The 27,940-nt window shown below is 44.1% G+C and overlaps 1 protein-coding gene across 3 annotated transcripts in view; it reads left to right on the top strand.

Annotated features, from left to right (window-relative positions):
• Positions 1 to 27,940, top strand: part of MOCOS (molybdenum cofactor sulfurase) — a 373,921-nt gene that overhangs the window by 319,226 nt on the left and 26,755 nt on the right. For all 3 annotated transcript variants that reach the window (XM_074987969.1, XM_074987970.1, XM_074987971.1), the window contains 2 exons: positions 12,505 to 12,667; positions 20,594 to 20,675. In XM_074987969.1, the coding sequence (XP_074844070.1) occupies positions 12,505 to 12,667; positions 20,594 to 20,675 (245 nt within the window). The remainder of the gene's footprint in view (positions 1 to 12,504; positions 12,668 to 20,593; positions 20,676 to 27,940) is intronic.

The following is a 27,940-nucleotide window of genomic DNA, read 5'->3' as shown; positions in this document are numbered from 1 at the left end:
TGACGAACAGCCAGGGGTAGTTGTTAGAGAAGCAGAAATAGACGTGGGACTGGAAGTGTCTTCTCCTTCATTAGCTTCCTTATTTGCACTTAGCTTCTTTCAGAGTTCTCTCTCCAAAACTCTTAGGCTGCATCTACACTCTCCCCCACCCCTTTCCAGAAGGGGCATGGTAATGAGTGGAGCGCAAGATGCAGATGAGGTGCAGAGTAAAATATCTCATGCCTCATTAGCATACCCCACGGGATCTTGCTTCCGGAAGATCCCCTTTGAGCAGCAAAGCTGCTGTGTAGATGGTGCTCTCTGAAGGAAATCCACCTTCCAGAAGACCCTTCTTTCACAAACGTTTGCAGAAGAAGGGTTTTCCATAAAAAGGATTTCCTTTGGATGGACCCGCATGTCCTTCCGAAGGAGCCCTGTCTACACACCACCTTTGCTTCCAGTAGAGGATCCTCTGGAAGCGAGATCTCATGGGGATATGCTAATGAGGTGTGAGATATTTTAATCCACGACTTATTTGCATCTTCCACTTCGCTCATTACCGTGCCCCTTCCGGAAGGAGGGGGACAAGGGTAGATGCAGCTTTAGAGCTAGAACTGGCCTTTTCACTCACCATTTGATATTTTGGTCTGCCCTGTGAAAAAACACTCCATCAAATTTTCTGCCTGGAAAAACAGTAAAAGTGGCAACCACCAGCTCACATTTTTAGTGTTAAAGGTTAATTGTCATCATTTTATTACTAATCCAGCTGAGTGTGAAATTTAAAAGCCATTGTTTATTTTGACATCTTATTTTTCAAGACGCTTGAGATTTCTTTGTCTGTCAATATTTCATGGAAGTCATTTAACTCCTCTCTAAATACAGCTACTGTTTGGCCTCCTGTCAGCCTCTAGGAGTTAGACTGGAAGGTAGGATATGGAGGTATCTGCTCGATCTTGTTACTAATTGCAGAATGAGTCACTGTTCCAAAGACTGTAAGGCTGTGTCTTCACTGCAGTTAGATATCTGTGACTGGCCAGTGCCAGCTGACTTGGGCTCATAGGCTCAGGTTAAGGGGCCTGTTTTGTTCTGGTGTGGATGTTTGGTCTTAAGCTGTTACCCTCCTGTCTTGCAGTATCCGAGAGTCTGGGCTCCATTTGATCTCAAATGTCAGAATGTCAATTAAACAGTCCTTTAGCCCAAGGAGATGAATTGTGAACCCAAACCTGCTGGTATGGGCCAGTGTCAGGAGTGTCACTACTGCAACTTCAGCTTTCATCATTTTGAAGGGTGAAAGTCTCCACCTCATTGGTGTTTAAGGAATGAAAAATACAGCCTTTCAAACTGCCCCTGGATGTCACTCATTCTGTGCCTGCACTTCATGACACATTTTTGCCCTTTTGATTGAAATTTTGATCAGCTTGATCAGCTGAAGCTTGAACCAGCTTGATCACTGGTTAGAAGGTCTTGTGTCTTTAAAATTTCAGTTCAATTTCAGTTTTTAAAAGTAAAATCCTTTCTGTCCTTTTGTAGTTATCAGAGGGTTTAAAAAGCAGTTTTATACCTTACAATTTGGATTCCATTTTTTGACAGTGGTGGAACATTTTTTAAATTGACTCAATTGTTAGGGGGTTGAATTTTATACTGTAGTAAGTGCTTTCTTGCCTTTTGCCTGCTTACGAAAGATCTGGGCCAGGTTTGTTATGTCAAGCATGAGACTCAAGTCTGCATTGTACAATTGGAATTGTGGCATGAATAGTAAATAGGTCTGAATGAAAAGTGCATGTTCTGTTGCATGACCAAAAGAAGGAAGAAATGCCAGAGTGAGCATGTGCAGAAGAAAATTCTATTACGCTGTTTGTGCTTAGGCTAAAACTGTAATTGAATTCACTAGGTGCAGAATTGGGCCATCAGAAGATAAATTTGCTGAACATGTGTACTGCTTGGCCTCTTTTCAATGGCTAGGAATAGGTCTGCAGATGAAGCAGGTACAGCCACACCCCAGCTCATCAATAATTAAAAATCATCATTTCAGCTGCTAATGAGAAGTCTGTTACTGTAACTAATTCTAAAACTCAATTCCTCCTGTGACTAGCTGTCCTAGTCCATAAGACATTTGATGCAATCATAAAATGAAGGTGCAGGGGATGAAAATTATGGTGAGGATCGAATTAACAGAGGAAAGTTAGTCTCTAATCCATATGTTGTGTAAAATGTGTGTGACAAGGAGTATTATCCACTGCTCAGTCCTGCTCTACGTATGTATTGCCAAATGCACAGACAGTGAGGAGCCAGATGGAATAGGATATTTAATTAATTGTTTGGGGGGAAAGCTCCACTTTCATTTCCTTAGGCTATGTCTAAACTGGAAGGTTCGCCAACAAAACCCAGGGAGCATCCGGATTCCCAAGGACGTTCTGTCGACAGTAAGTTGACAGAACATGGCACTTGTGTTGATAATGTTATCCCACTTCCCACGAGGAATAACCCCTGTGTTGACAGAGATCTGTCAACAAAAAGCCAGCCTGGACATTCCAGGGGGCCCTCTATTGACAGAAGGAGCTTCCAGGACACCTGGCAACCCTGTCTGCTGCACTTCCGTTTAGCTGTTTTGCCGACAGAGCAGCTGGGCAGTCTGCCCTGCAGTCTGGCTGTAATCCGTCAAGAGAGGTTTTGTCAGAAGATATCTTCTGACAAAAACTTCTGCCAACAAATCCCTCTAGTCTAGATGTAGCCTCACAGTTTGAAGGGGTGCGTAATGAGTGGGGGAAAAACAATCAAACGTGACAAGAAGTTCTCTCGACCACCATCTTTAAAGATGCAGAGGATTAATTAAAGTAAGCACTTTTAAACATGAACATTTCTTGTCCATTAATTTTGTTATTACATAATGCACAATGCTCAATGAAAAAAGGGTAGGACTTTACACTTTAATAAGGTTATCATTGTTACCATAGATTTTAAATGAGAATCATTAATGTCTTTCCCAACATAATATAAGTAAATACCTTTCCATTTAAAATACAACTCAGATTTTAGTAGTCAGTGAGCAGCACAGGTGTTCTGAATATAATCTTTTGTTACATCTGTGCAAGTGAAAACCTGAATTCCCTTGATAGGATCTAAAATGTATTAACTCTTATTGTCTCTTTATTAATGACAAAAGAAAATGAGGGTACCCGGGATGAAAATTAGGGTGGGGATCTGGAACTAAGTACTTAAATCCCAGGTAGGCAGCGAACTGCTACAAAAGGAACTCACAGACTGGGTGACTGAGCAGCAAAATGGCAGCTAAATTTCAGTGTTGACAAATGCAAAATAATGCACATTGGAAAACATAATCCCAACTATACCTACAAAATGATGGGGGTCTAAATTAGCTGTAACCACTCGAGAGAGATTTTGAAGTTATTTTAGATTGCTCTCTGAAAATGTCCACTCAATGTGCAGCAGCCATAAAAAGCTGATAGAATTCTCGAAGTCATTAAGAAAGGGATACTTAATAAGACAGAAAATATCAAATTGCCTCTCTATAAATCAATGGTATGCCTATATCCTGAATATTGCATGCAGAAGTGGTTACTCCATCTTAAAATAGATATAAATTTGAATTGGAAAAGGGCAACAAAAAGGGAGTAAGGAACACCTTCTATATAAGGAGAGATTAGTAAAACAGGAAATTTTCAAGTTGGAAAACAGAGAGATAAAGGGGGGACATAATGACTGCCGTGGAGAAAGCAAATGAAGTGTTATTTACTCCTCATAACACAAGAACTAGGGTTCACCAAATGAAATTAATGGGAAACAGGCTTAAAACAAAAGGAAGTGGGTTTTTTTTCCACATAACCTGAGGAACTCCCTGCCAATAGATGTTTTGAAGGTCAAAACTACAACGGGTTTCAAAAAAGAACTGGATAAGTTCATGGAGGTTAGGTCTATCAATGGCTATTTGCCAGGACAGGCGGGGATGATATCCAGCTCTCTGCCAGAAGCTGGGAATGGCTGACAGGGAAGGGATCCCTTGATGATTACCTCTTCTGCGCGTAATGTCTTGAGCACCTAACATTAGCCACTGTCAGAAGACAGGACACTAGGCTAGATAGATCTTTGGTCTGACCCAGTATGGCTGTTCTTATGTTTTTATTGTAACTGGAAAAAAAACAGTCAAAAAAGCATTTTGAAAGAGAATTCTAAAAAAGATGAAAACAGAGGGCTCTGATGGAAAATCTTAACTGTAGCTTCACTAAGCGCTGTACTTCGCTTACTTTTCACACTAAATTTTGTTTTATTTCCACAGTAGAATTCTTTTTTTATCTAAAAGCAGGTAGCCTAATCTGTGGACCAGTCACATGAATTGACTTTATTATTATTCAATGGTCTGACTCACTACTGATGAAGAGGATTAATGAGGAAACAGGAAGAATTTGGAAAATAGGAAGAATTTAGTCTTTGTGCTGGTCTCCTACCCTTTCTGCAATGGCAATCAGAGATTGGATTGTCAAGCTCTGATCCTCATGGCCGTTTCTACACAGGCCACTTCTTTCAGAAGTGGCATGCTAATACACGGAGCGAAAGATGCTAATGAGGTGCAGATGCAAATTCCCCACGCCTCATTAGCATAACATCACGTGATTTGGAGTCCGGAAGTCTGTTCTGTCTGACAGAAAGTTTTTCCTGATGTCCAACCTAAATCTCCCTTGCTGCAGTTTAAGCCCATTGCTCCTTGTCCTCAGAGGCCAAAGAGAACAATTTTCTCCCTCCTAATTAATACTTGAAAACCACTATCATGTCCCCGGTAAGTCTTCTCTTTTCTAAACTAAACAAGCCCAGTTCTTTCAGTCTCCCTCACAGCTCATTTTCTCTAGACCTTTAATCATTCTTGTTGCTCTTCTCTGACCTTCTCCAATTTCTCCACATCTTTCTTGAAATGTGGTGCCCAGAACTGGACACAATACTCCAATTGTGTCCTAATTAGTGCAGAGTAGAGCAGAAGAATGACTTCCCATGTCTTGCTCACTACACTGCTGTTAATGCGTCCCAGAATCATGTTTGATTTTTTTGCAACTGCGTCACACTGTTGACTCATTTGGCTTATAGTCCACATTGACCCCTGAATCCCTTTCTGCAGTACTCCCTCCTGGACAGTCACATCCCATTCTGAATGTATGAAACTGACTGTTCTTCTTCGAGTGTCCCCGTGGGTGCTCCACCATAGGTGACGGCTTGGCCGGCGCCGCAGATCGGATCTTCCAAGCAGTTTCTGCCGGACCGCGCATGCGCCGGTACGCGCCGCTCCCTGGCGCGCTCCTGGCCATGTGCGCGATCCGGTCCCCGCCAGTTCCTCTCAACCGCCGTCGGCTGCAGACGGAATCCGACTAGGCTAAAGCCACATAGCGTATTCAACGACTTTATTTGTTTTTCTCTTTAAAGTTTTTCAGTTCTTAGGATACCATAAGTAACCGGTTGTTATTTTGCAAAAAAAAAAAAAAAAAAACAAACAAGCTACGGAGGGACAGCTCAAGCCAGTCCCAGTAACCAGCGCCGGAGGCCGGGAGCTAGGGCCATCAGCCCTCCTGCGGAGGCAGGCCATCGGACGGGGAAACAGCACAAAGAAGTGCTAAGTACCCACAAGCAAACTCAAAGACTCACCAACAATGTCCGCCTCAGGCTTTAAAAAATGTGAGTCCTGCCGAGAGGCGATGCCAGTGTCCGATGGGCACAGTCTATGCATAAGGTGCCTGGGGGAGTCCCATGTGGCACAAAAAAAAATGCGCCTTCTGTGCAAAGTTAACGACCAGAGCACGGAGAGACAGGGAGATGAGAATTAAACTGCTGCTTCTTGACAAGGCCCTCCAGCCAGACGTGCCGGAGCGGCCGCAGCAGGAGGGACCCTCCGGGGCCCTTAGAAGGAAAGCTGCCTCCCTCACTCCATCTGCGCAAAAACGGAGGAAAGTTTCTCCAACCCGATCCCTGCCGGCAGTAACAGTGAGCGGGACGGGAGGAGCGAGCAGCCCCCAGCCGCAGCAACAGCTGATCGGCGGCGGCACGGAGAGCCACGTGGAAGCGGCTCAGCCTCCGATGATCAGCCAGCCGCCCCGCACCGCAGGCAGGGCGGCGGCTAAGCAAGCGCCGGTACCAGCGGCACCGCAGACAGCGGCACCGATCCCCGGGGAACCGGCGGTGCAGGGAGCGCAGGCACGTAGCCTGCAGGCGCACAAGGACTCCGCACGTGTGGCACCGCCCTCGAGCGTGCCTAGCACGGTGCCGACGGGGCCGGGATCCCCCGCCCATCAGGGGGCGGAGTTACCTCCTCAAGGGAGGGGGAAGGCTGCACACAAGAGGAGGCATTGCAGCCCCTCTCCAGACAGGGCTGTGGAGCTCTTCTCTCACAGCCCTCCGCTCATGTTGCAGACTCCAACCAGAAGGCAGGGGCCCCCCCTAGCCTACCCGGAGCCCCCTTCTCCTTTCCTGCAATCAGCCTCCCCATGGCTGGCACCCCCCTCGCCCTTCCTGGGATTTGAATCGCTGGACTATTATGCAAAATCGCTCTCTCCAGTGTCTCGACAATCCCCCTCTCCCAGACACACAGGGTACGTGCAAAGGGAATGGTCAAGGTCACCTTCCCAGGAACAGTGCCTATACTACCATGGTCGTCCCTTCCACGCGGGGCATGGACACCATCGGCAATCTACCAGGGGGAGATCCCCACATATTACCTCGTACCCCCGAGGGCAATCGCGATCGGGGACGGAGACTCAAGCATCCCAGGGGGGGCTGGCCGTGGACCCACGAGATTTTCCCTCGCAAACCTCCAGCGAGAGGGCGCACCATCACCATCAAGAACCGGAAGGGTCCAAAGAAATGTACCCCAGCGGTTCCTCGTTTTCCTCCCCGGATGAGGCCACGGCCTTAGGGGACGTCCATCCCAAGGACGATCTCAAACAGTTTCAGGAGCTGTTTAAGAGGGTAGCTTTCACGCAAGGCATCCAGACAGCACAAGTGCAAGAGAAACATCATAAGCTCCTTAAAAATTTGAGCTCCCCGGCCTCCTCCAGAGTAGCAATCCCGCTTGATGAAGCGATCTTGGAGTCCGCCACTACCATATGGCAGACCCCGGCAACTATTCCGCCTGTCCAAAAGAGAGCGGATAAGAAATACTTCGTGCCGGCGAAGGGCATGGAGTTCTTGTTTAGCCACCCCCAGCCAAACTCCTTGGTGGTGGAGTCCTCGCAGCAAAGATTAAAAACATCTCAATTTAAAACAGGGGGAATGGACAGAGATGCCAAGAAGCTAGAGCTGTTCGGCAGAAAGGTCTACTCCTCCTCCACTTTAACCTTGCGAATGGCAAATTATGCAGCGCACTTGGCGAACCATAATTTCGACAACTATGCCAGATTAACTTCCCTCATGGACTCGCTTCCAGAGGACAAAAAGCCGGTCCTCAAGGCCATAGTGCAAGAGGGCTACGCGGCTGCGAGGATGGAAGTTCAGATTGCTTTGGACGTTGCGGACACGGCAGCACGTTCCACAGCAACTGCAGTGGTGATGCGACGGGAGTCCTGGCTCCAGACCTCGGGCATACCGAGAGATCTGCAGGCGAAGATAATCGACCTTCCCTTCGACTTGCAGAAGCTGTTTGCTGAATCAACTGACTCGGTCCTTCATTCCAGTAAAGACTCAAGAGCCACACTCAGGACCCTGGGGATTTACACCCCTCCATACTCAAAGAAAAGGTACTACCCACAGCAAAGGCGGTACCAATACCAGCAACAGCGCCCCCAGTATCACAGGGGTTACGAGCAAGGGCGGCATCAGCAGCACCAGCAGTACAGAACCCCCAGGCGACGCTCACAACAGGGCCGTACGTCCTCGGGGCGGGGCCAAAGGCCACAAGTTTGACATACAAATCCAGGGCTGCGCCATCACCACCATTGCACAAGATCATCCGAAACGACTTTTTCACCATCGCCTCCGACCATTCTACGACCAGTGGCAAAGGATCACCACAGACAAATGGGTGCTGGAGATCATAGCCACGGGGTACGCCATCCCCTTCCAGTCGCTCCCGCCGCCGCGACCCCCGCCCAAGCCCCACCCCCAGGAGGCCTCCCATGTAGCCAGGCTCAGGCAGGAGGTGGCCCACCTAGAGTTCATAGGGGCGGTGGAAAAGGTGCCGGAGCAACTGCAAGGGAAAGGGTTCTACTCTCGGTATTTCCTGACGGAGAAAAAAACAGGAGGCTGGAGGCCCATCTTAGACCTTCGTGGCCTCAACAGGTATCTGCGCAAGCAACGTTTTCGGATGATCACTATTGCCTCCATCCTTACAGCACTGGACGATGGAGACTGGTTCGCAGCCCTCGATCTACAAGACGCGTACTTCCACATAACCATTCATCCGGCTCACCGACGTTTTCTCCGGTTCATGGTGGGCAACGAACACTTCCAATACAAGGTCCTGCCGTTTGGCCTTTCCTCGGCCCCCAGAGTCTTCACCAAGACCTTGGCAGTGGTGTCAGCCTACCTGCACAGACAGGGGGTGTTTATTTTCCCGTATCTGGACGACTGCCTGCTCAAAGGGACCTCGAAAAGGGAGGTTCTCCGCATGATACGCGTCACAGCAAACACGTTCTCCGCACTTGGCCTGGTTATCAATATGGCAAAATCAAAGATAGACCCCTCACAGGACATAGAGTTCATAGGGGCTCGCATAAACTCAGTCTCGGCGAGAGTATACCTTCCAGAGGCTCGCTTTCGAGCCATCGGTTCCCTCGTGCAGGTCATCACCTTCAGCCCTACGGTGCCGGTCTTGACGTGCTTGCAGCTGCTGGGCCACATGGCAGCGGCTACGTTTGTGGTACAGAACGCCAGGTTGCACATGCGCGGCATGCAACATTGGCTGGCAAGTGTATACAAGCCGGCAGTACACACCGTTCACAGGGTGGTGTCGCCCCCACCTGGGGTGCGCGAATCCCTGCAATGGTGGGTAAACCCCGGGAACTTGCTAACAGGGGTACCCTTCCATCAGCCGCAAATATCGGTTTTCCTCACTACGGATGCCTCCCTCATAGGGTGGGGAGCGCACATGGGCGAAGAGGTGGCTCAAGGACTGTGGTCACCCACGGAACAGTCTCTGCATATCAATGTTTTAGAGCTCAGAGCAGTGTTCAACGCCTGCAAACACTTTCGAGACCGTATACAAGGCAAAGTCGTCGGGATCAGTACAGACAATACCTCCACCATGTTTTACATAAACAGGCAAGGAGGAGCTCGATCCCGTACCTTATGCGCGGAAGCAATCCGCCTATGGAACTGGTGCATCGCCCACGATATAATCCTGAGAGCCTCCTACTTGCCGGGCACGCACAACGTGAAGGCAGACCAGTTGAGCAGACGTTTTGCGCTCACCCACGAGTGGCAGATCCGTCCCGATCTACTACGGCCTATTTTCCACGCATGGGGGTTTCCCCAAATAGATCTGTTTGCCACTCAGCACAACAAACAGTGCCTACGATTCTCCTCCAGAGCAGGGCTGGGCCGGGGGTCCCTGGGGGACGCGTTCGCGATCCCGTGGGGAGGCCCCCTGCTTTACGCGTTCCCCCCCGCAGTGCTGATCCACAAGGTTCTGCAAAAAGCCAGGAGAGACAAGGCTCGGATGATCCTGATAGTCCCAACATGGGATCGCCAACCATGGTTCCCCCTACTCCTGCGCCTGTCGGACCGCCCACCGATGCCTCTTCCGGTGGCGCCGGACCTGCTCACGCAAGCCCAGGGGTCCATAGTGCATCCGCACCCCCAAAGCCTGCGACTGCAAGCGTGGCTAATCCATGGCTCAGCTCCCTAGAGAGCACATGCACAGTGGAAGTACAGCAAGTCCTAGAAAGTAGCAGGAGGACTTCCACTAGGAAAACCTACAAACAAAAATGGACTCGCTTCATGGCTTGGTGTTCTACCAAGCAGCTGGCCCCCCTTTCGGTGCCTATACCTACAATTCTAGAGTATTTACTGGACCTCAAGAGAGCAGGACTCTCGCTATCCTCGTTAAAGGTCCACCTGGCCGCCATCTCGGCGTTCAGACATGAGGAGGGAGGGCACACGGTGTTCGCCCACCCTATGGTTACCAGGTTCCTCAAAGGGTTGGTAAACCTATACCCCCCTCGGAAACCGATTCCACCTTCGTGGAGCTTGGACCTGGTGCTTACCACACTCATGGGACCACCGTTCGAGCCTTTGGCCACGGTTCCCCTTCGCCTCCTTACAGTAAAGACGACCTTTCTTCTTGCAATTACGTCAGCCCGTCGGGTGAGCGAGCTTGCGGCAGTCATGGCAACGCCACCCTGCACTGTCTTTTCCAAGGAGGCGGTAACCATACGGCTGCATCCAGCCTTTGTTCCCAAAGTTTCTTCCGAGTTTCACATCAATGAACCTATTGTTCTACCCTCGTTCTATCCAAAGCCTCATAACTCCAGCGAAGAGGCGCGCCTACACCTCCTGGATGTGAGGAGGGCGCTAGCCTTCTACGTAGACAGGACCAAGTCCTTCCGAAAATCGGATAGACTCTTGGTCTCCCTCGCTCCCAAATCTAAAGGAGAAGGTCTCTCATCGCAGAGAATCTCAAAGCACATTGTATCCTGCATAAAAATGTGCTACGAGCTCAGAAAGACTCCTTTGTCGGCCACTCCCAGGGCTCATTCCACCAGGGCGGTGGCAGCATCAACAGCCTTTTTCAAGGGCGTTGCATTGAAAGACATTTGCAGAGCGGCGACCTGGTCATCCTACGACACGTTCGCCAAACATTACGCCCTTCACAGGGTATTCCAAGAGGATACCCGTCTCTCTGCAGCGGTCCTCTCGGGGACCAGCTGCACATAATCCGATTACCCACCACCTATCTGGGTTACTGCTGGGTAGTCACCTATGGTGGAGCACCCACGGGGACACTCGAAGAAGAAAGAGAAGTTACTCACCGTAGTAACGGTGGTTCTTCGAGATGTGTCCCCGTGGGTGCTCCACTTCCCGCCCATCCTCCCCGCTTCGGATCTCTGTTAGTGTTTTGCAGGGGCAACCGAGGCGGTTGGTCGAGGAACTGGCGGGGACCGGATCGCGCACATGGCCAGGAGCGCGCCAGGGAGCGGCGCGTACCGGCGCATGCGCGGTCCGGCAGAAACTGCTTGGAAGATCCGATCTGCGGCGCCGGCCAAGCCGTCACCTATGGTGGAGCACCCACGGGGACACATCTCGAAGAACCACCGTTACTACGGTGAGTAACTTCTCTTTATTTCCTAAGTGGAGTACTTTGCATTTGTCCTTATTAAACTTCAGCTTGTTTGCCTCAGACCAGTTCTCCAGTTTGTCCAGATCATTTTGAATTCTGACCCTATCCTCCAAAGCAGTTGCAACCCCTCCCATCTCGGCATCATCTGTAAACTTAATAAGTATACTCTCTATGCCAATATGTAAGTCATTGATGAGGATATTGAATAGAACCGGTCCCAAAACAGATCCCTGTAGAACCCCATGTGTTATATCCTTCCAGTATGACTGTGAACCATTAATAACTACTCTCTGAGAATGGTTATGATTTTAGTTAGCCAGACGATCACTTATCATTGATGTGGCAAAGTTTCCCATAGTCCCAAAAAGTTTGTTTACAGCCACCAGTTGTGGCTCTTAGTGTTCTGTCCTATTATTTAGCTGTAATTTACCCCAAATGTCTTTTAAGAGCTCAGTAAGCAGCGGGAAGTGTTGGTAATGTGCTAGACAATATTGACCTCCCATGATCCTGCAAATTCTTTGTCTGGCACCCATCAGGTTCCAAGGGTGCCAATGAGAGAGGTTCAACCTGTGTTACAAAAGCTCTGAAATATGATAGCAGAATAGAATGCAGCCATTTGGAGGGAGCAGAGCTGTGCAAATTACTGCCCGCTGAACTACATGGGTACCTTAAACAGAGGTTGTCTCATTTTACTTTGATTTCATAAAGTAGTTCCAGTTTCACAGGAAAATTTAGGGTTTTATTTGAGAAAAAAATCTTAAGCATTTTAATTTCAATTTTTTCTTTAAAAAAACAACTTTTGCACTCAGAGGCAATTTTTTAAAAATGCCCTATGTTTGGAAGTGAAAAAACGGAATTGTGAGATTTGTAAAATGATCAACAATATTGCAGAGAACATTTTCTACCATATTTCCCAAAAGATACTCACCATCTTCTCGCAGCGCCACTTGTTAATCACAGTGTTGAAAATACTGGTGATGTGTAAGAATCAAGAGTAATAAAATGCCCTTTAGATCTTGTGCCTCGTTGTAGATATTTTTATCTTTGATTTGATAATTAAAGCTTCTGTTAACAAGGCTGACATTGATGCATACAAGAGTTTTCCTATTTCAGTTTCAAAGGATTTCACTAAGGGAAACTTTCTTTTCCCTTTCCTTTTTTGTGCAGTTTCTTTCCACCAGTACAGCTAAAGAGCTTTACTGAATAATTGATGCAGCATTTTCTTTCCCCTTTTTTTTTTTCTGTTTCTGTGCCAGGTTTCAGAGTGGCCTGTAGGAAACCAAGGATTGCTCTATGACCGAAACTGGATGGTTGTGAATCAGAATGGAGTTTGCATCAGTCAGAAGCAGGAACCTAGACTGTGTCTGGTACACCCCTCAATTGACCTGGAGCAAAACATTATGGTCATCAAAGCAGAAGGTTAGTAAGTAGCATCCTTTCCTCTCCCTTATTAGTAACGAATAATAATTAAAAAAAGAGAAATATGGAATATCATGAATTGCTACAACATTAGGGGCAAATTTTGCATTTCCAGGTGTGGGGACAGAAGTTCCAGGCTGCGGCAGAAAGCATGGATCCAGGTTATATATGGGGGAGGGAGGTCTCCACATTTGGCTCCCTGCACTGGAGTGGGTGCCAAAGGCAGGGGGATGGTCAGAGATGGTAAAATTCACAACTAAGCAGGCCTACTGGCCATTTTGCTTCTCCACTTCATGGAGACAAGCGCATCAGCCTCAAGGGCTACTGTAGCCCTGAAGCAGAAGAAATGGCCATCCACACCCTGAAAACATGATGCATGAAGCTGGTTTACTTGAGGTGTGCAATGGGGGTAGGATTTGCAACTTGCTGAGTAGAGCATCTGTGTGTTTTGGTAATACTGACGTGATGATATAATATTTTTAACTGATAACAGTATCCTTTCAAATAAAGGGCAATATATAATTCTGTCTGCTTTGCTGAGTACACAACCAATGAATATGTGGTATATGGAAGGTGTTGGGTTTCTGAAAATTTCCTGTTTAATAGAAGGGAGATACTGTTTCTTTCACTGGCACATCTATTAATATTGAACTAAGCAGAAGGCCTGTAGTCCTCATAGCTCATTATTAATGCCTAGTTTGCATATAGCTGAACAGTGTTTACCTTCTCTCTGGGGTCTAACATTTGCTCAGTCTGTGTGTCTGTTAATAATGTATGTGCTCATATTTGAGCAGGTAGACCCAAACAAGTTAACTCCTTTCAGTTTGTCTCCCATTACCATAATTCATTGTCCGGTTTTGTACTTCTCTTTCCTCACAGAACTGCAGCAGGAGATTCCTCCCTCAGCATGTTAGTTTAGCCTTCTGAGCCCAAAAGTGCCGACTTTGTGATACCCTTACACTGCTGAAGTCAATAGGACTTGTCTTGTGCACTGAGAGTTCCCATCCTCTTTTTGTTTGCTCCTAATGCATTTGAAATCAGTAGGAGTGTCTGCACTAGATATTCCCTCTCTTAATTGTCAGAGCAGCCCCGATAAAGGGCATTTGATTCTGAAAGCTGCATCTCCCAGGATTCATCATAAGCTCAGACTGTGACCTAGTAGACAAAGCTCTGAACTGAGACATGGTTTCAATTCCTGATGCTGCTTCTAGCTTGCTGCATTACCTTGGGGATGCCTCAGTTTCCTCACTGATAAAGTGAGGATAAAGTTACTTCCAAGCATCTTGTTTAAAACTGCTGTACAGGACCTGAGAGTGATGATTCAGGGCATGGCTGACACATTTAGCTAGATTTTCAAGAATGGGATGCAGTAGAGCATATAGACAGGGTTGGAGAAGGGTGGTTTTCATTTATTCATCAGGACAATGGAGGGATATCCTGACTGAGAAAGTGCATCTTTTGTTGTTTATTTTGTACTGACTCTTTTTTTGTATTGTGAGGTATTTACACTGAAAGGGAATGGAGAGTCACCTTTCACGGACTCCTAAGTAGTTAATGATTAAGTAAATTGAGCTGTAAAGCCATGTCTTCACTGACCTATTTTCAGGGTGACTCTTGTGGGAGATACTGGATATAGGATAGTGTGAAAAGGAAAATCAATTTGGAAAATCCATCTGAAAGTCATTTGGCTTTGACCTATTCACAGAGATGTCTCTATATAAAGCAGAACTATCTGATACTGCCCCTACACCTTACACACGTCTTCCTTTTTAGGACCCCTGTATTGTTTAGAGTTGGACACATGCTTCAGAATGTGAGGGGGGGAGCTTTTCAACAGCAGACATGGGAGATGAACACCCAGTTCCCTCAGACTATCAGTGATAGTTGGTCCCCAACCCTAATTTGGCCTTTGAAAATTTCACCCTATGATCTGTAAAAATAATGATGGAAGCAGTTTCTCTTCCCTAGGTGTTCACACCTCCACATCAGCTGCTGGAAGAGCTGACTGAAATAACCTCATCAGCTCTGGCCTTCCTCTTGATTAGTACTCTTTTCTTTTCATGAGCCTGTATAATTAGACCTGCCTGGAACCTCCATTCCAATGCATCTGAGGAACTGGGTCTATGACCATGAAAACTTATGCTCCAAAAAACCTTGTAGTCTATAAGGTGCCACACGTCGTCTTGTTATTTTTGAGGATACAGACTAACATGGCTGCCCCTTTGATATTTGACCCTATGATCCAACATTCAACTTCAGGTTTCTAGTAGCTATTTAGTAACAACTGAATTTTGAATACATGAAAATGAGAGTGCTCACTGTGTCAAAAAGTGATTGTGCAAGTCTGAGGAAATCAGACTGACGTAGGTTTCAGTCGGTGCTTCATTCTGACTATCTGAGGTGTGCTAGCAAGCACCTGGTTAGTATTTATGGCTTTCATTCAGTATGATGTGTATATAAGAATCCTTATGGATTGTTGTTAATTCCATAATGATCATAGATATTGACAATCTCAACTGTTAGAAAAGAAAAAGCCCCATGTGGACATCTAGCCCACCCCTTTATAATAGAAATGCTATTTGCTGGTATTTATAGTATAGTGTCAGTCCAGTAATCATTTGAAGTGACTAAAAGTGTGGTGATATCTGCTGTTTTCTTCAGGACATTATTCCAGACATGCAGGCAGATATCAAGTGAAGGAGGCATATAAGAGCTTGATTGGAAGCTTGAATAAATACTCTAATTGAGAAAACTTTCACTGATATCTACACATTTTCTTTCTTTTAACTTCAACCCATTACTCAAAATTATATTCCATTGTACAATACTAAATAATTGCTCTCTCTTCCTAGTATTTACAGCCTTCAGGTATTTAACCTCTTGTTACATATCCCAATTAGTCATTTCATAGTAAAACTATTCGTATTTGACTTGTTTAATCCTTCCCTGTAAGATAGTCCTCCAGGCTCAAAATCATTTCTTTTCCTTGTCTCCGAATTCCCTCCAAGATGTCTATATTTTGTGGCTAATGAGGTGCCTATCACTGAGTGCCATATTTCAAGTTCATATAGTCACACGAGATCTTTACAGAGAGAAACTGTTGGTCCTTTGTCCTGTGCAACCCGAACTTCGTTTCCCTTCTATGCTGTCATTTCAGAGTTCGAATTGTTAATGTTTAATTTGTTGACCATAGTTTTCTCAGAATTATTTCTCTCTGATTTTTTTTCCAGTAACATGGCAGTCTCTCACCTGGATTATTTGTGTTATGTTGCATCTTTCCAGGGTTAATCTTTTCCTTCTCCATTCCACTTTTCTTGCTCCATTTAGTATAACTTCTCTGCCTTTATTAGTAGATGCCACCCTTCTCAGTTTAATACCATGAACACAATTCACTATCTTGCTATATCTTGCTCTTTAGCCAGATCTACACCAGTATTTATAGTAACAGAGGGAGCCATGCTAGTCTATATACTATCAAAACAAAAAAGCAGTCGAGTAGCACTTTAAAGACTAACAAAATAATTTATTAGGTGAGATTTCGTGGGACAGATCCACTTCTTCAGACCATAACCATACCAGAACAGACTCAATCTTTAAGGCACAGAGAACCAAAAACAGTAATCAAAGTTGACAAATCAGAAAAAAATTATCAAGGTGAGCAAATCAGAGAGCAGAGGGGTGGTGGTGGGGGAGAAGTCAAGAATTAAATTAAGCTAAGTATGCCAAAGAGCCCCTATAATGTCCCAGAAAATTTGCATCCCAGTTCAAACCACATGTTAATGTGTCGAATTTGAATATGAAAGAGAGTTCAGCAGTTTCTCTTTCCAAAGCATACTGAAAATTCTTCTTCAATAAGATGCAAACTCTTAAGTCATTAACAGAATGTCCTACTCCATTAAAATGTAGACTAACGGGTTTGTGGATCAGGAATGTTTTGATGTCTGTTTTGTGCCCATTAACTCTTTGTCTGAGAGAGTTTGAAGTCTGTCCAATATACAAAGCATCTGGGCATTGTAGGCACATGATGGCATATATGATGTTAGTTGAGGAACATGAGAATGTGCCCGTGATTCTGTGAATAACCTAGTTAGGTCCAGTGATGGTATCGCCAGAAAAGATGTGTGGACAAAGCTGGCAGTGGGCTTTGTTGCAAGGAAAATTCCCAGGACTGGTATTCCTGCAGTATAGACTGTGGCTATAAGTTAGAATCCTCATAAGGTTGGGAGGTTGTCTGTAGGAGAGAACAGGCCTGTCACCCAGGGCCTTCTGGAGTGTGGCATCCTGATTAAGGATAGGTTGTAGGTCTTTAATAATTCATTGCAGTGGTTTGAGTTGGGAGATGTAGGTGATGACCAGTGGTGTTCTGTTCTTGGCCTTTTGGGGCCTATCTTGGAGTAGCTGGTCTGTGGGTATTTGTCTGGCCCTGTCAATTTGCTTTTCATTTCTCCTGGTGGGTAATTCAAATTTATGAATATTTAGTAGAGATCTTGTAGTTTTTGGTCTCTGTCAGTTGGATCAGAGCAAATGCGTTTGTACCTAAGGGCTTGACTGTAAACAATGGATCTAGTTATGTGTTATGTTATGTGTGCAGGATGGAAGCTAGAAGGGTGTAGATAAGTATAACGATCAGTGGGTTTCTGGTACAGTGTGGTACCAATCAGGCCATCCTTGATTTGTACTGTAGTGTCCAGGAAATGATATAGAGACTCTAGAAGAATTCCACAGAGACTTTAACAATCTGCACCCCACCATCAACTTATGCCTCAATTACTCCATGCAAGAGATACATTTTCCTGGATACTACAGTACAAATCAAGAATTGGCCTGGTCGGTAGCACACTGTACCAGAAACCCACTGATCACTAATTTTCAGGAAGAAAGGGCCTCCGGAAGAAGGACTTCCTTCCAGAAGCTCCTCCGGGGCCGCGCTTCTACACGGCGTTTTGGGGTCCGGAAGAACAGTCTTCCGGATGCCAAATCACGTGACCGTGTGCTAATGAGGCACAGGGAATTTGCATCCATGCCTCATTAGAATATTTTGGGCCATGTATTACCATGCCACTTTCAAAGAAAGTGGCCTGTGTAGAAACGGCCTGTGATATTGCCACAGCTGTAGCATGTTAAAGTTGGTGCTCCCTTGACAGGGTGTTCTCCTCTCGCGCTGTATGACTTTGGAACTTGCTGTCTGACACAGCTAAACCTGTTAACCCTCTAGTTTACTGCAAATGATTCTTTCTATTCTCACGAGCTTTAGGACAGGAGAGGAGTGGTGGAAAGGGGAACTTGTTATGTTAACTGCTTGTATCTGTGGTTTCTAGGAATGGTGTTTTTAATTTTTGTTATGCCTTGTTTTCCAAAGCTACAGGTTTTCTGGCTAGTATTCATTTTATTCACCACATAGCTTTTTCATATGCAGATTAGAGTACACATTTGTCATAATAAGATGAGCTTTGATAAACCTGTAATACCCTGTGGAAGTGAAAGACTATTATATCTGGGCCTAACTCCCATTGATTTAAGAGAGAAGTCTTTTTGTCTTGCATCTTTTAAATGCAGATGTGCAAATTCTGCCCAGAACTTGTTCCTAATTACGTTTGGTGTGAGAGCAGAATTAGGCCGAGAGTATGCTGCTGTGAAAGGCCAATTTATCTCTTTCCTTATCAGCTCACAGATCTAGCACTTCACTTTCAAGCTGTGAATTAGTTTGCCAATGTACAGAAACAAGAATTTTGAGTGTTGTGAAATCTCTTTAAAACATGAAAGTAGACTATAGTAGCAAAATCGTAAAACTAATTATACTTCATGGATTTTATTCCCCCTTGAATGCTCATGTGTTACTGCCAGTAACATTAGCAAAAATTACATGCATATGCTGAAAAGAGAATGTGCATGAACAGTCTATATTTCAGTCTGGTGAAATAGCAGACTTTTAATTTTTGCCACTGACTCTAAAGATTAGCTTTAAAGGCAGTGCTTTTTTGTAACTAATACTGTGAACACATCTGTAAAATTAATTATAAAGCAAATGACTATGGAGAATGACAGCTTTTACTGTTGAATAACTGGCAATCTTCCACCTTCTTTTCTTACAATGGGATTAAGTTATAATTAACAATGTTAAACTGATCTCAACATGACTGCAAAATATATATCTTTCAATCAGAGGATGATACACTGGGAGAAGTATAAAATCAAATGCCTGTATAACCCTGATCCCTCTTCTGAAGAGCTTGCATATATGCTCTCTGTGAAGAATTATTCTTACAAATGATCATGTTTGAATTTGTTTGAGTTTAACTTTCTCATTTTGTTTTCTTCCAAATGAATGATGCTTTTTTCCATGGAGGAGAGGGGTAGAATAATCATCCAAGGATGTTTGTTACATTCACAAGATAATAATTGTCAGTTTTTACTTGGATTATTGCAATTGATTTAAACTAATTTGTTGCTTACTTGTTTAATTTTCCAAATTTGTCCAGCTTTTCTTATTCCTGTTTTAATTAGTAGGCAGCAGGTTTAACACAAACAAGAGGAAGTGCTTTTTCTGCACAGCAAATCTGTTCTTTATTTCCGTTCTTTAGTTCTTTTTTGCCACGGATGTTGTGATGGTCAGGGTTCAAAAATAATAAATAAATTCAAGAAGGGTAGGTCTATCAATGGCTGATAACCAAGATTGTCCAGGGTATAACCCGATGCTTGAGGTGACACTAAACCTTTGACTACCAGAAGCATCCTGGGGAACATGGGTGGGCAGAGATCACTCCATAATTGCTCTGTTCAGTATACTTCCCCTGAAACACTGATACAAAATACGGCATACTGGAAAAGATGGATCATGGTCTGACCAAGCATGGCATTTATATTCTCTTGTAATCTTAATAGTTGTGAGCTTCAGTAATACCACCAGTCAGATGAGTTTGGGATAATATTGAAGTTAGTCATTGTCTTAATCCTTTCTCATTTGTAAGCATATATGTAGAACAGAATTATGGCATAGTGAATCTGGGTTAAATTTCCTTGGTCTTCAAAATAAAATCAAACACATCAATCTTTGTCATATTACAGTATTTAGGAGGACTGATAGTTCTGACATAGACCAGTGCAAACAATCATAGAAACTTCTTTAAAATCAAAGTTCATTGAGAAAAAACGTGTGTGTGTGTGTGTGTATATATATATATATATATATATATATATAAGGTCAGAGTCTTTTTTCACTTTATGCAGGAGTGCATATGGCAAGAGGATTAGGATTCATTGAAGCCTAATGGTGAAACACTTTGTTTGACACTTATGGTTATTGCTTTTACTCAACAGACAGCAATATTGTACCATTTTGTTCTGTTCCATAAAACAATAAGGCATGATCCTCCTTTCAGTCCTTTGCATTCAACGTGGTGAAAATTGTAGCAGAAAATGTAAATTCAAAGATTATCTATATCCCTGATTTTTACACAGCTAAACATACCTTATTTTAGACACCATGATTCCCCTTTTTTAAAATTATTTTCCCTATTTTCTCTCCTCTCTCTCTCTCTTTATCTTTTAAGGGTGGCAATACTCCTATTCTGATTTATTAAGGATGGTAGAGTTTTGAGGAGCCTACCAAGACCAGCCATGATTGCTGCAGAAATTTTGTGCCACTCTCAATGTACGAGATACACAGGGAATAAAGTTACTAAGAGCTGAAATTATGTATTAGTTAATGTGGTTTGGGTACCAAGGTCATCCAAAGCCTTTCTTCTTCCATTATCATTTGGAGCCACCTGCAGGCAGAGAATGTAATTCCGTCAAAAAGTAAGGGGAATTTGTGTGGCTGCTGTAATCCGAAGCAGTCAGGGATCGAATGGGTACATTATTCAAAAGGTATGATGTATGATTCTGCACAGATACTTAATTGTTATCATTTCTTCTTGAACCATAAAGGAATGGCCCCCCTATCCGTGCCTTTAGGAGAAAACACTGGAAAAGGGATTCAGATTGGTCAGAGCAAAGTTTGTGCGCACAGGTGAGTGAGAAACAATACACATGAAAGTTCAAAGCTGATAATCTTTTCCAGGGGTAGCTCAGGATGTCCGTAATTGGAATGCAATGTGATAACTTATGTAAGAGTCCATAAGATATAGTAATAGTAAATGAAATAAAACAAGAAGAAAAGGGAGGGAAGAGATTCAGTGAGTAATGAAACAAAGAGCAGAGTGGAATAGACTTCTGCGGAAAATTTTGCACACAGAGAAGATATGATAAAATAAAAACAAATCTGATGTAGAGGATTTTGCACCCAGTAATTTAGAAAACATGTTGTATATGGTTTTTCCTCAGAAAATTATCAGTAACAATAATCTGCAAGTATCTTGTACACTTTCACATGCCATGTGGCTGTCCTAACTGTGTTGTCATTTTCTGTTAAAATACTTACTTGTGCTGAAAGTTGGTAACTTTTACCATTTTGCATTTTGTTGTCCCAAATTTTCACATGCATCTGAATTTTTAAATACATTTTACATATTCAGAACAACTCCCAACCTTGTATGACCAAAAATATTGCTCAGAATTCAGTTATACTTTGAAAAGTCCTGCACTACACCTTTTGATGCATTATTTCTTCAATAAGACGTAACATTGTTAGCATGAATAATTCTTTCCTATCTTTGAGCCAAGTGTTTATCCATCTTGTGGTATGATTAGTCATAAAACAAATATTTCTCCAACGTCAGGAAGGTTTCTTAGTAGTTCTGTACGAAATGACTTGCTGACATCCATGTTTATTATGTACTGCATTTCATTTACCAGCCATTTCTGTTGATCTGTCCAAAGGAGCCATTTGATTAAACAGACTTAAGTAACTTGTGCTTCGCAGTCAGTCACTTTCTGCACTCTGCTGCCTCCTCAATTCCTCCAGTAAAGCGCTCTGTCTGTTTGTCTGTCTGTCTCTCTCTCTCTCTGTGTGTGTGTGTGTGTGTGTGTGTATTTCAGATATTTTATAGAGTATTGAAGTCCAGCATAGAGGTTAAACATGCACAGACCACCAGTTACTGTATTTCCCTCTAAAGACTCGACCCACACCAACCTTCCTTCAGGCCCTCAGCACCTCAGGGATGCCAAGATTTTCCACATATTTTATTTGATACAAAAGCAGTGAATTGTCATGGGACTTGGCTGCCCACCTATGGGGCCATGACGGTAGTTGGTGTGTCCCCCATTTGGAAAGCTTTTGCCTGCTGGATTAGAACCCTGCCCCAGTGTTGCTAAGGAGAGAAGAGGCTCCTTTCCCCCTTTTTTCCTGCACACTCCCAAACAGCAGGAAGGTTTATGCCCTATGCCTTAGTTTAATTATTTTGGTTTATTTGCCTGGTATTTCTAGACTCAGTTTATGGCCAATTCACTTTGATTCACCCTGAGTTTACTCAATCTATCCTGACGTTTACTTTGGTGAATAGTCTAAATTGGCCACATAATTATGTCTATATCATGTATAAAACACACACTTTCGCTTAATGAAATAAAAAGTGACGTTTCCGTGGTGGTGTATTTTTCCCAACAAATTTCTGGATAGTGGAAATCTCCCAAGGGTTGTTTGTTCAAACCATCAGTCCTATTTGCCTTTGCATTGACACACCCTTACCTTTCCTGAGGTTAGCCCATCTCTGATAGACCTTGTATATAAAACAGCTTTGATTGCCTTTCTTTCTCTGTGTTTCTTTTGTAGTAACACCAACATAACCCATCTCAATGTCATTGGATGGGCTTTTTAACTGTATAAAAAGGGAAGGGTCTCAGTGGGCAAAAGCCTGCAGTGGAAATGTGAGAATAGGGAAAGAAGACTACGGAGTCAGTTTGGGATATTAGGTAACAGATAAGGACAACAGAAGCAGCAGACTGAGCACATGGGAGCCAAAGGGAATAAAGATAATCCTAGAAATGACAGGGATTAAAGGGTAAGTTAAAATATAGCTCTATTAAACAAACAAAGAGGACAATAAAATCAAAGACATTCATAGATTCTAAAGCCAGGAGGCACCATTGTGATCTAGTCTGACTGTCCTGTGTAACACAGCTGCAGAACTGCCCCCCTCCAAAATAACTCCAAGGTTGTAGATTTTTAGAAAAACATCCATCTTTATTTTAAAATGGACAGTAATGGAGCATCCCCCATGCCTCTTGTTCTAGTGGTTAATTTCATTCACTGTTAAAAATTTACACCTTATTTCCAGTCTGAATTTGTCTAGCTTCAATTTCCAGCCATTGGATTGTGTTCTACATTGACAGAGCTTGAAGATTTTAATTGTCAAATATTTCTCCCCCATGTAGGAACTTATTAACTGTGATCAGGTCACCTTAGTCTTCTCTTCATTAAACTAAATAAATGGAGATCTTTGAGTCTATCACTATAAGCCAGCATCCAGCTCGTGGTGTGGAGCCCCAAGTTTCATGGGCTGGAGACATGCCAGCCAGGGCTGGATCCAGCCCAAGGGCTCTGCCTGGAGGGGTCAGGAAAGAGTGCCACCACTGCAGCCAATCTCCCTCCCCCTTCCCTGGGTGGGGGAACAGCAGTGCAACACTGCCTGGACAGAGGCTTACCCTGCCCACTCTGATTGGCTGGAATTCCAAACAGGGGGGCAGGGTGTGCCTGGGAGTGGGGGTGAAAAGCCAAGCTGTTCTCCTAGCGGGGGAGGGTGACAGTGGTGGCAGCACCTGGAGGTAAGCACGTCCCCCTGCTTCTGTATCCTCATCCTGCCCAGATGTCCCTACTCCCACACCCTCCTCCTGCCCAACTCCCACCCTCAGCCTGTTCCTGTGCCCTCCATCCCTCCCTCCCACCCCGGGCCCCCATCCTCAGCGTGTTCTTGCACATTCCCTCCTGCCCAGACCTTATACCTTCTTCTAGCAGCCACCTCCTGCATACTGAAGCCCAAACCCTCCATATTTGGTCCCACCCCAGACTCACAGAAGAGTTAATCTGGCCTGGAGGAAGCCCTGAACCTCAGTCCCCACCTTCATCCCCCTGCCTGTGGGACTGGAGAGTGAGGTGTCTCAGTCAGGGGCCACATCAGTGAGGTTTATGTGTGAGAGGGAGTTATTCCTTCTCAATTTTATGTGGCCCCCAACTGATTTTTCTGTGGGTCAATGGCTCCTGACCAAAATAAAATGCTCCCCTTCCTTGCTATAAGCCATATTTTCTTATCCTGTAATTATTTTCATGGCTCTTCTCTGAACCCCCTCCAATTTATCAATATCCTTCTTGAATTGTGGACACCATAACCAGACTGTGGTAACACCAGTGCTAAATACAGATGTAAAATGACCTCTGTATTCCTACTCAAGACTCTCCTGTTTATGTATCCAAGAAGTGCCTCAGCCCTTTGGCTCCAGCATCTTGCTGCCAGCTCATGTATAGCTGATTATCCCCCACAACCCCCCATTTTTTTTCACAGTCATTGAACCCGGAAACACCATCCCCCATTCTAGAAGTACAACCTATAGTCTTTATTCCTAGATGTATACATTTCCATTCAGACTTATTAAAATGCATATTGTTTGCTTGTACTCAGTTTCCTAGTAACAGAGAGAAAGCTGAACTAGTCCATATACTATCAAAACAAAAAAGGCAGTCAAGTAGCACTTTCAAGATTAACAAAATAATTTACTTGGTGAGCTTTCGTGGGACAGACTCACTTCTTCAGACTCCAGTTTTTGTGTCATTTGCAAATTTTAACTGTGCTGAGTTTGTTTCCTTCCAAGTCATTGACAAAAACATTAAATAGCGTAGGACCAAAAACTTATTCCTGCAGGATCTTACTAGAAAGACTGGAAATGAGCTAATTAGCTACTTCTGGCTGACTTTTACAAGAAGAATAAAAGGTGATAGTTGTCCAAATCTTAAGACCTATTCCACAATAGTAAGGAGAGTGGCAAGATGGCCTTATAGTAAAGGCACTGGACTCTAAATGAAGACCTGTTTTCTGGTCCCAACCCTTTTGGACTTCCTGTGTTTGGGTAACTCATTTTGCCTCTTTGTGCCTCAGTTTCGTCAGCACAAGTGTGTTCTGACACTAACTCCATTAAAGTATGTTTGGCCGTCAGATATGATATGCACCATAGGGGAAACCATACAACTGAAGACCAACTAAACCCAGTAAATAAAGAGAGCCTGGTTTTCAAAGGCACCAAATGCTAGCAACACCCATGGACTTCATTGGGATCTTTCATAGAGTGATAGAATTTAAGTCATCTGCTCTGTCTTGTGTATATCACAAGCCATAGAATTTCATATAGTTATCCTTTATTAAGCCCAATAACTTGTGTGTCACTAAAGCATACCTTCCAGAAAGGCACCCAGTTTTGATCTGTAGACTTCAAGATGCAGAAGTTTGTCCTGTTGGTTAATCACCCTCACTATTAAAAATGTCTGTTTCATTTCTCCTTTGAATTTATCTGGTTTTAGTCTCCAGACATCAGCTTTGAAATAAGTGCCACACTTTGAAATTCCCTTATTCCCAATTCATTTAACCACACACACTGAAGAAACTCAAATATGAAATTGCAGCACTACAAACTGTGGTATGTAATCCATTACTTAAATCAGTTTCCATAAAAGATGGCTGGAGGATAGCTAATATAACGCCAATTTTTAAAGTAGACTCCAAAGGCTATCCTGGCAATTATAGGCCATTAAGCCTAACTCCAGTAACAGGCAAATTGGTTGAAACTGTAATAAAGAACAGAATCAGACACAAAAATGAAAATGCTTTGTTGTGGAAGATGCAACACAATTTTTATAAAGGGAAATCATGCTTCACCAATCTATTAGAGTTCTTTGCGGGAGTCAACGATTACATGGGCAAGTTTTTTCCAGTGGATACAGTGTACTTAGGCCTTCACAAAGCCTTTGATGAGGTTAAAAAAAATGTCAAAAAAAATTTGTTACGTTCATGGAGGATAGCTCCATTAATGGCTATTAGCCAAGATTGTCAGGGATGTATTCTCATGCTCTGGGTGTCCCTAGATCTGACTGCTACAATGCTGGTATGGCCACCAGGGTGCAGATCACTTTGGCCATGTCTACACGAGAAGCCTCCATCAACAGAAGTCAGTGTCAAAAGGGATTCCCCTGCAAAATGTCTGTTGACAGATTGCATCTACACATAAAAGCAGATCGAAAGAGCAACCTGCTATGTCAACAGAGAACAGCCAGACTCCTGAGCCCTCTCTTGACAAAACAGTTGACCAGAAGCTCTGCAAACAGGGCTGCCTTTTGAACTGGAAGCCATATCTGTTGACAAAAGGTCCCCAGAGCATCTACATAACTGTTTTGTGAAGAGGGGCTTTATACCTGAGTGGGGAGAGGTATAATGCTGCTGGCGGATATGCTGAGTTTTGAAGACAAACTGTTGACAAAGTGCATTTTGTGTGTAGATGCTCCATGGTTTTTCCCAGGAAAAGCCCAGTTTTGCTGTGTAGAGGTAACCTTGTTGACTGCATGTTCTGTTCATTTCCTCTGAAGCAGCTGGCACTGGCTACTGCGAGAAGCTAGTATACTGGGCTAGGTGGACCATTGATCAAACCCAGTGTGACCACTCTTTTGTACTAACTATTCCCACCCCACATCCCACTGCTGTACAGGTGGGGAGTTTTGGGGAGACCAACTGGCCATAGCTCCAGCTGAGAAGAAAGCCTTTAATCAAGAGAAATTTACACAAGTGCAGAATGTCCTACCTAAATTCTGCTTTCAATTATTTCAAGGTAAGTGTTGGCTATGTCTACACAAGGCAAACTAAGTCGACTGCAGATATGCAATTGTAGCTTCCATAATTGTGTAGCTAGAATCGACATATCTACGCTTGCCATATTTGGCCATCCTTACTGAAGAAGGCTGAAGGGAGAGTTTCTCCCTTCGATTTCCCTTACTCCTCGCATCTCATGAGGAATACAGGGGTTGACCACAACTCCTGACAGGTTGATTTCGCTCATCCCTACCAGACATACAAAATCAAACCCTGAAAGAGCAACCCTGACTGGGCTGATATTCTGGCCTAGTGTAGACATAGCCTTAGAACAGATACAGTAAGGTCTCAACATTCATGAGGATTCCATGTTGAGAACCCTCATGAATGTTGAATTTCATGAATGTGGCTGCCTGCCTCTGGAAGCGGCGCCTGCCGGTGCTCCTGCCTGGGGCCCTGGGGAAGTGTTGGCTGCCGACACTCCATGCCTGGAGCCCTGGGGAAGCAGCGACTGCCAACACTCCTGCCCGGGACCCCTCAGGAAGCAGGGCACAGAGCGCTGGGGGAAGCAGCCGCTCACGAATAATTTAATTTGTAAACGTTAAACTCACAAATCTTGAGACCATACGGTATGTGAACTTCAGTGGAGTGTCTGGATTTACGTTGATATAATTGGAAAAAAAATGTGGCCCAAATCTAACGTACAGTCAACAGAGAGTTCCTTTGAGTATGTCTACATTTGAACAGGGTGGTGTGATTCCTAGGTTGAATTGATGAAACTGCACTAACTCTGCCTGAGCTAGTGCACTAAAAATAGCAGTGTAGCATAGACAGCAGTTCAGGCTAGATACTTGTGTCCATACCTGCTCAGATCCCTTCAGTATGTACTCTGAGTACTAGCCTTAGTACTTAGTGCTGTTTTTCGTGCCCTGACTTGAGTGCAGCTTGCATGGGTATGTCGGCATGGGCTGAATACAGACTGAAAAAAGCAAGGAAACCATACATGGTAGCAAAAGACAAAGAATTGGTTAAAAAGAACAAGGTGAATTCAGTTTGTTGTGGGGCAATGTAAGTGGCAGCCCTCAGGGATCAATATTCAGACTCCAACTGTCCTTGTATTTCAGTCTGTAAATTACCTGTCTAGAGGAACCAGCTGTAAAGCACTGAAGGTAAATTTGTTGATGACACAATAGTGGTATGAGAGGAGAACACAAAGCACAGAGCAGGTAAAATTCGAAAGAATTAGGGTCCGCTTTATAAATTGGCTGACACACACCAAATGAAATGTAATGTTGACAAATGTAAAGTAATACTGAAGCAAAATAAGCACAAGAACAAAATGAATGGAATTGAACTACAGCAGAAAGACTTTGACAGGGACCTTGAACAGACAACGGACTTCACTCTGAAAATATTTAGACAATAAAGGAAAGCAATTTGAGACCTAGCAGATTCAGAATAGAGAAACTACATGGTGACCTTCGGTGAAATACTGTAATACAGTGTAGCTGTAACTTTTCATCTCAGCCACTGTGTGGTGTAAAATACT

This window comes from Carettochelys insculpta, chromosome 2, assembly GCF_033958435.1.
Source record: "Carettochelys insculpta isolate YL-2023 chromosome 2, ASM3395843v1, whole genome shotgun sequence".
Lineage (NCBI taxonomy): Eukaryota > Metazoa > Chordata > Testudines > Carettochelyidae > Carettochelys > Carettochelys insculpta.
The sequence above is the reverse complement of the archived record's forward strand: the minus strand, read 5'-3'. Positions and strand labels throughout refer to the sequence as shown.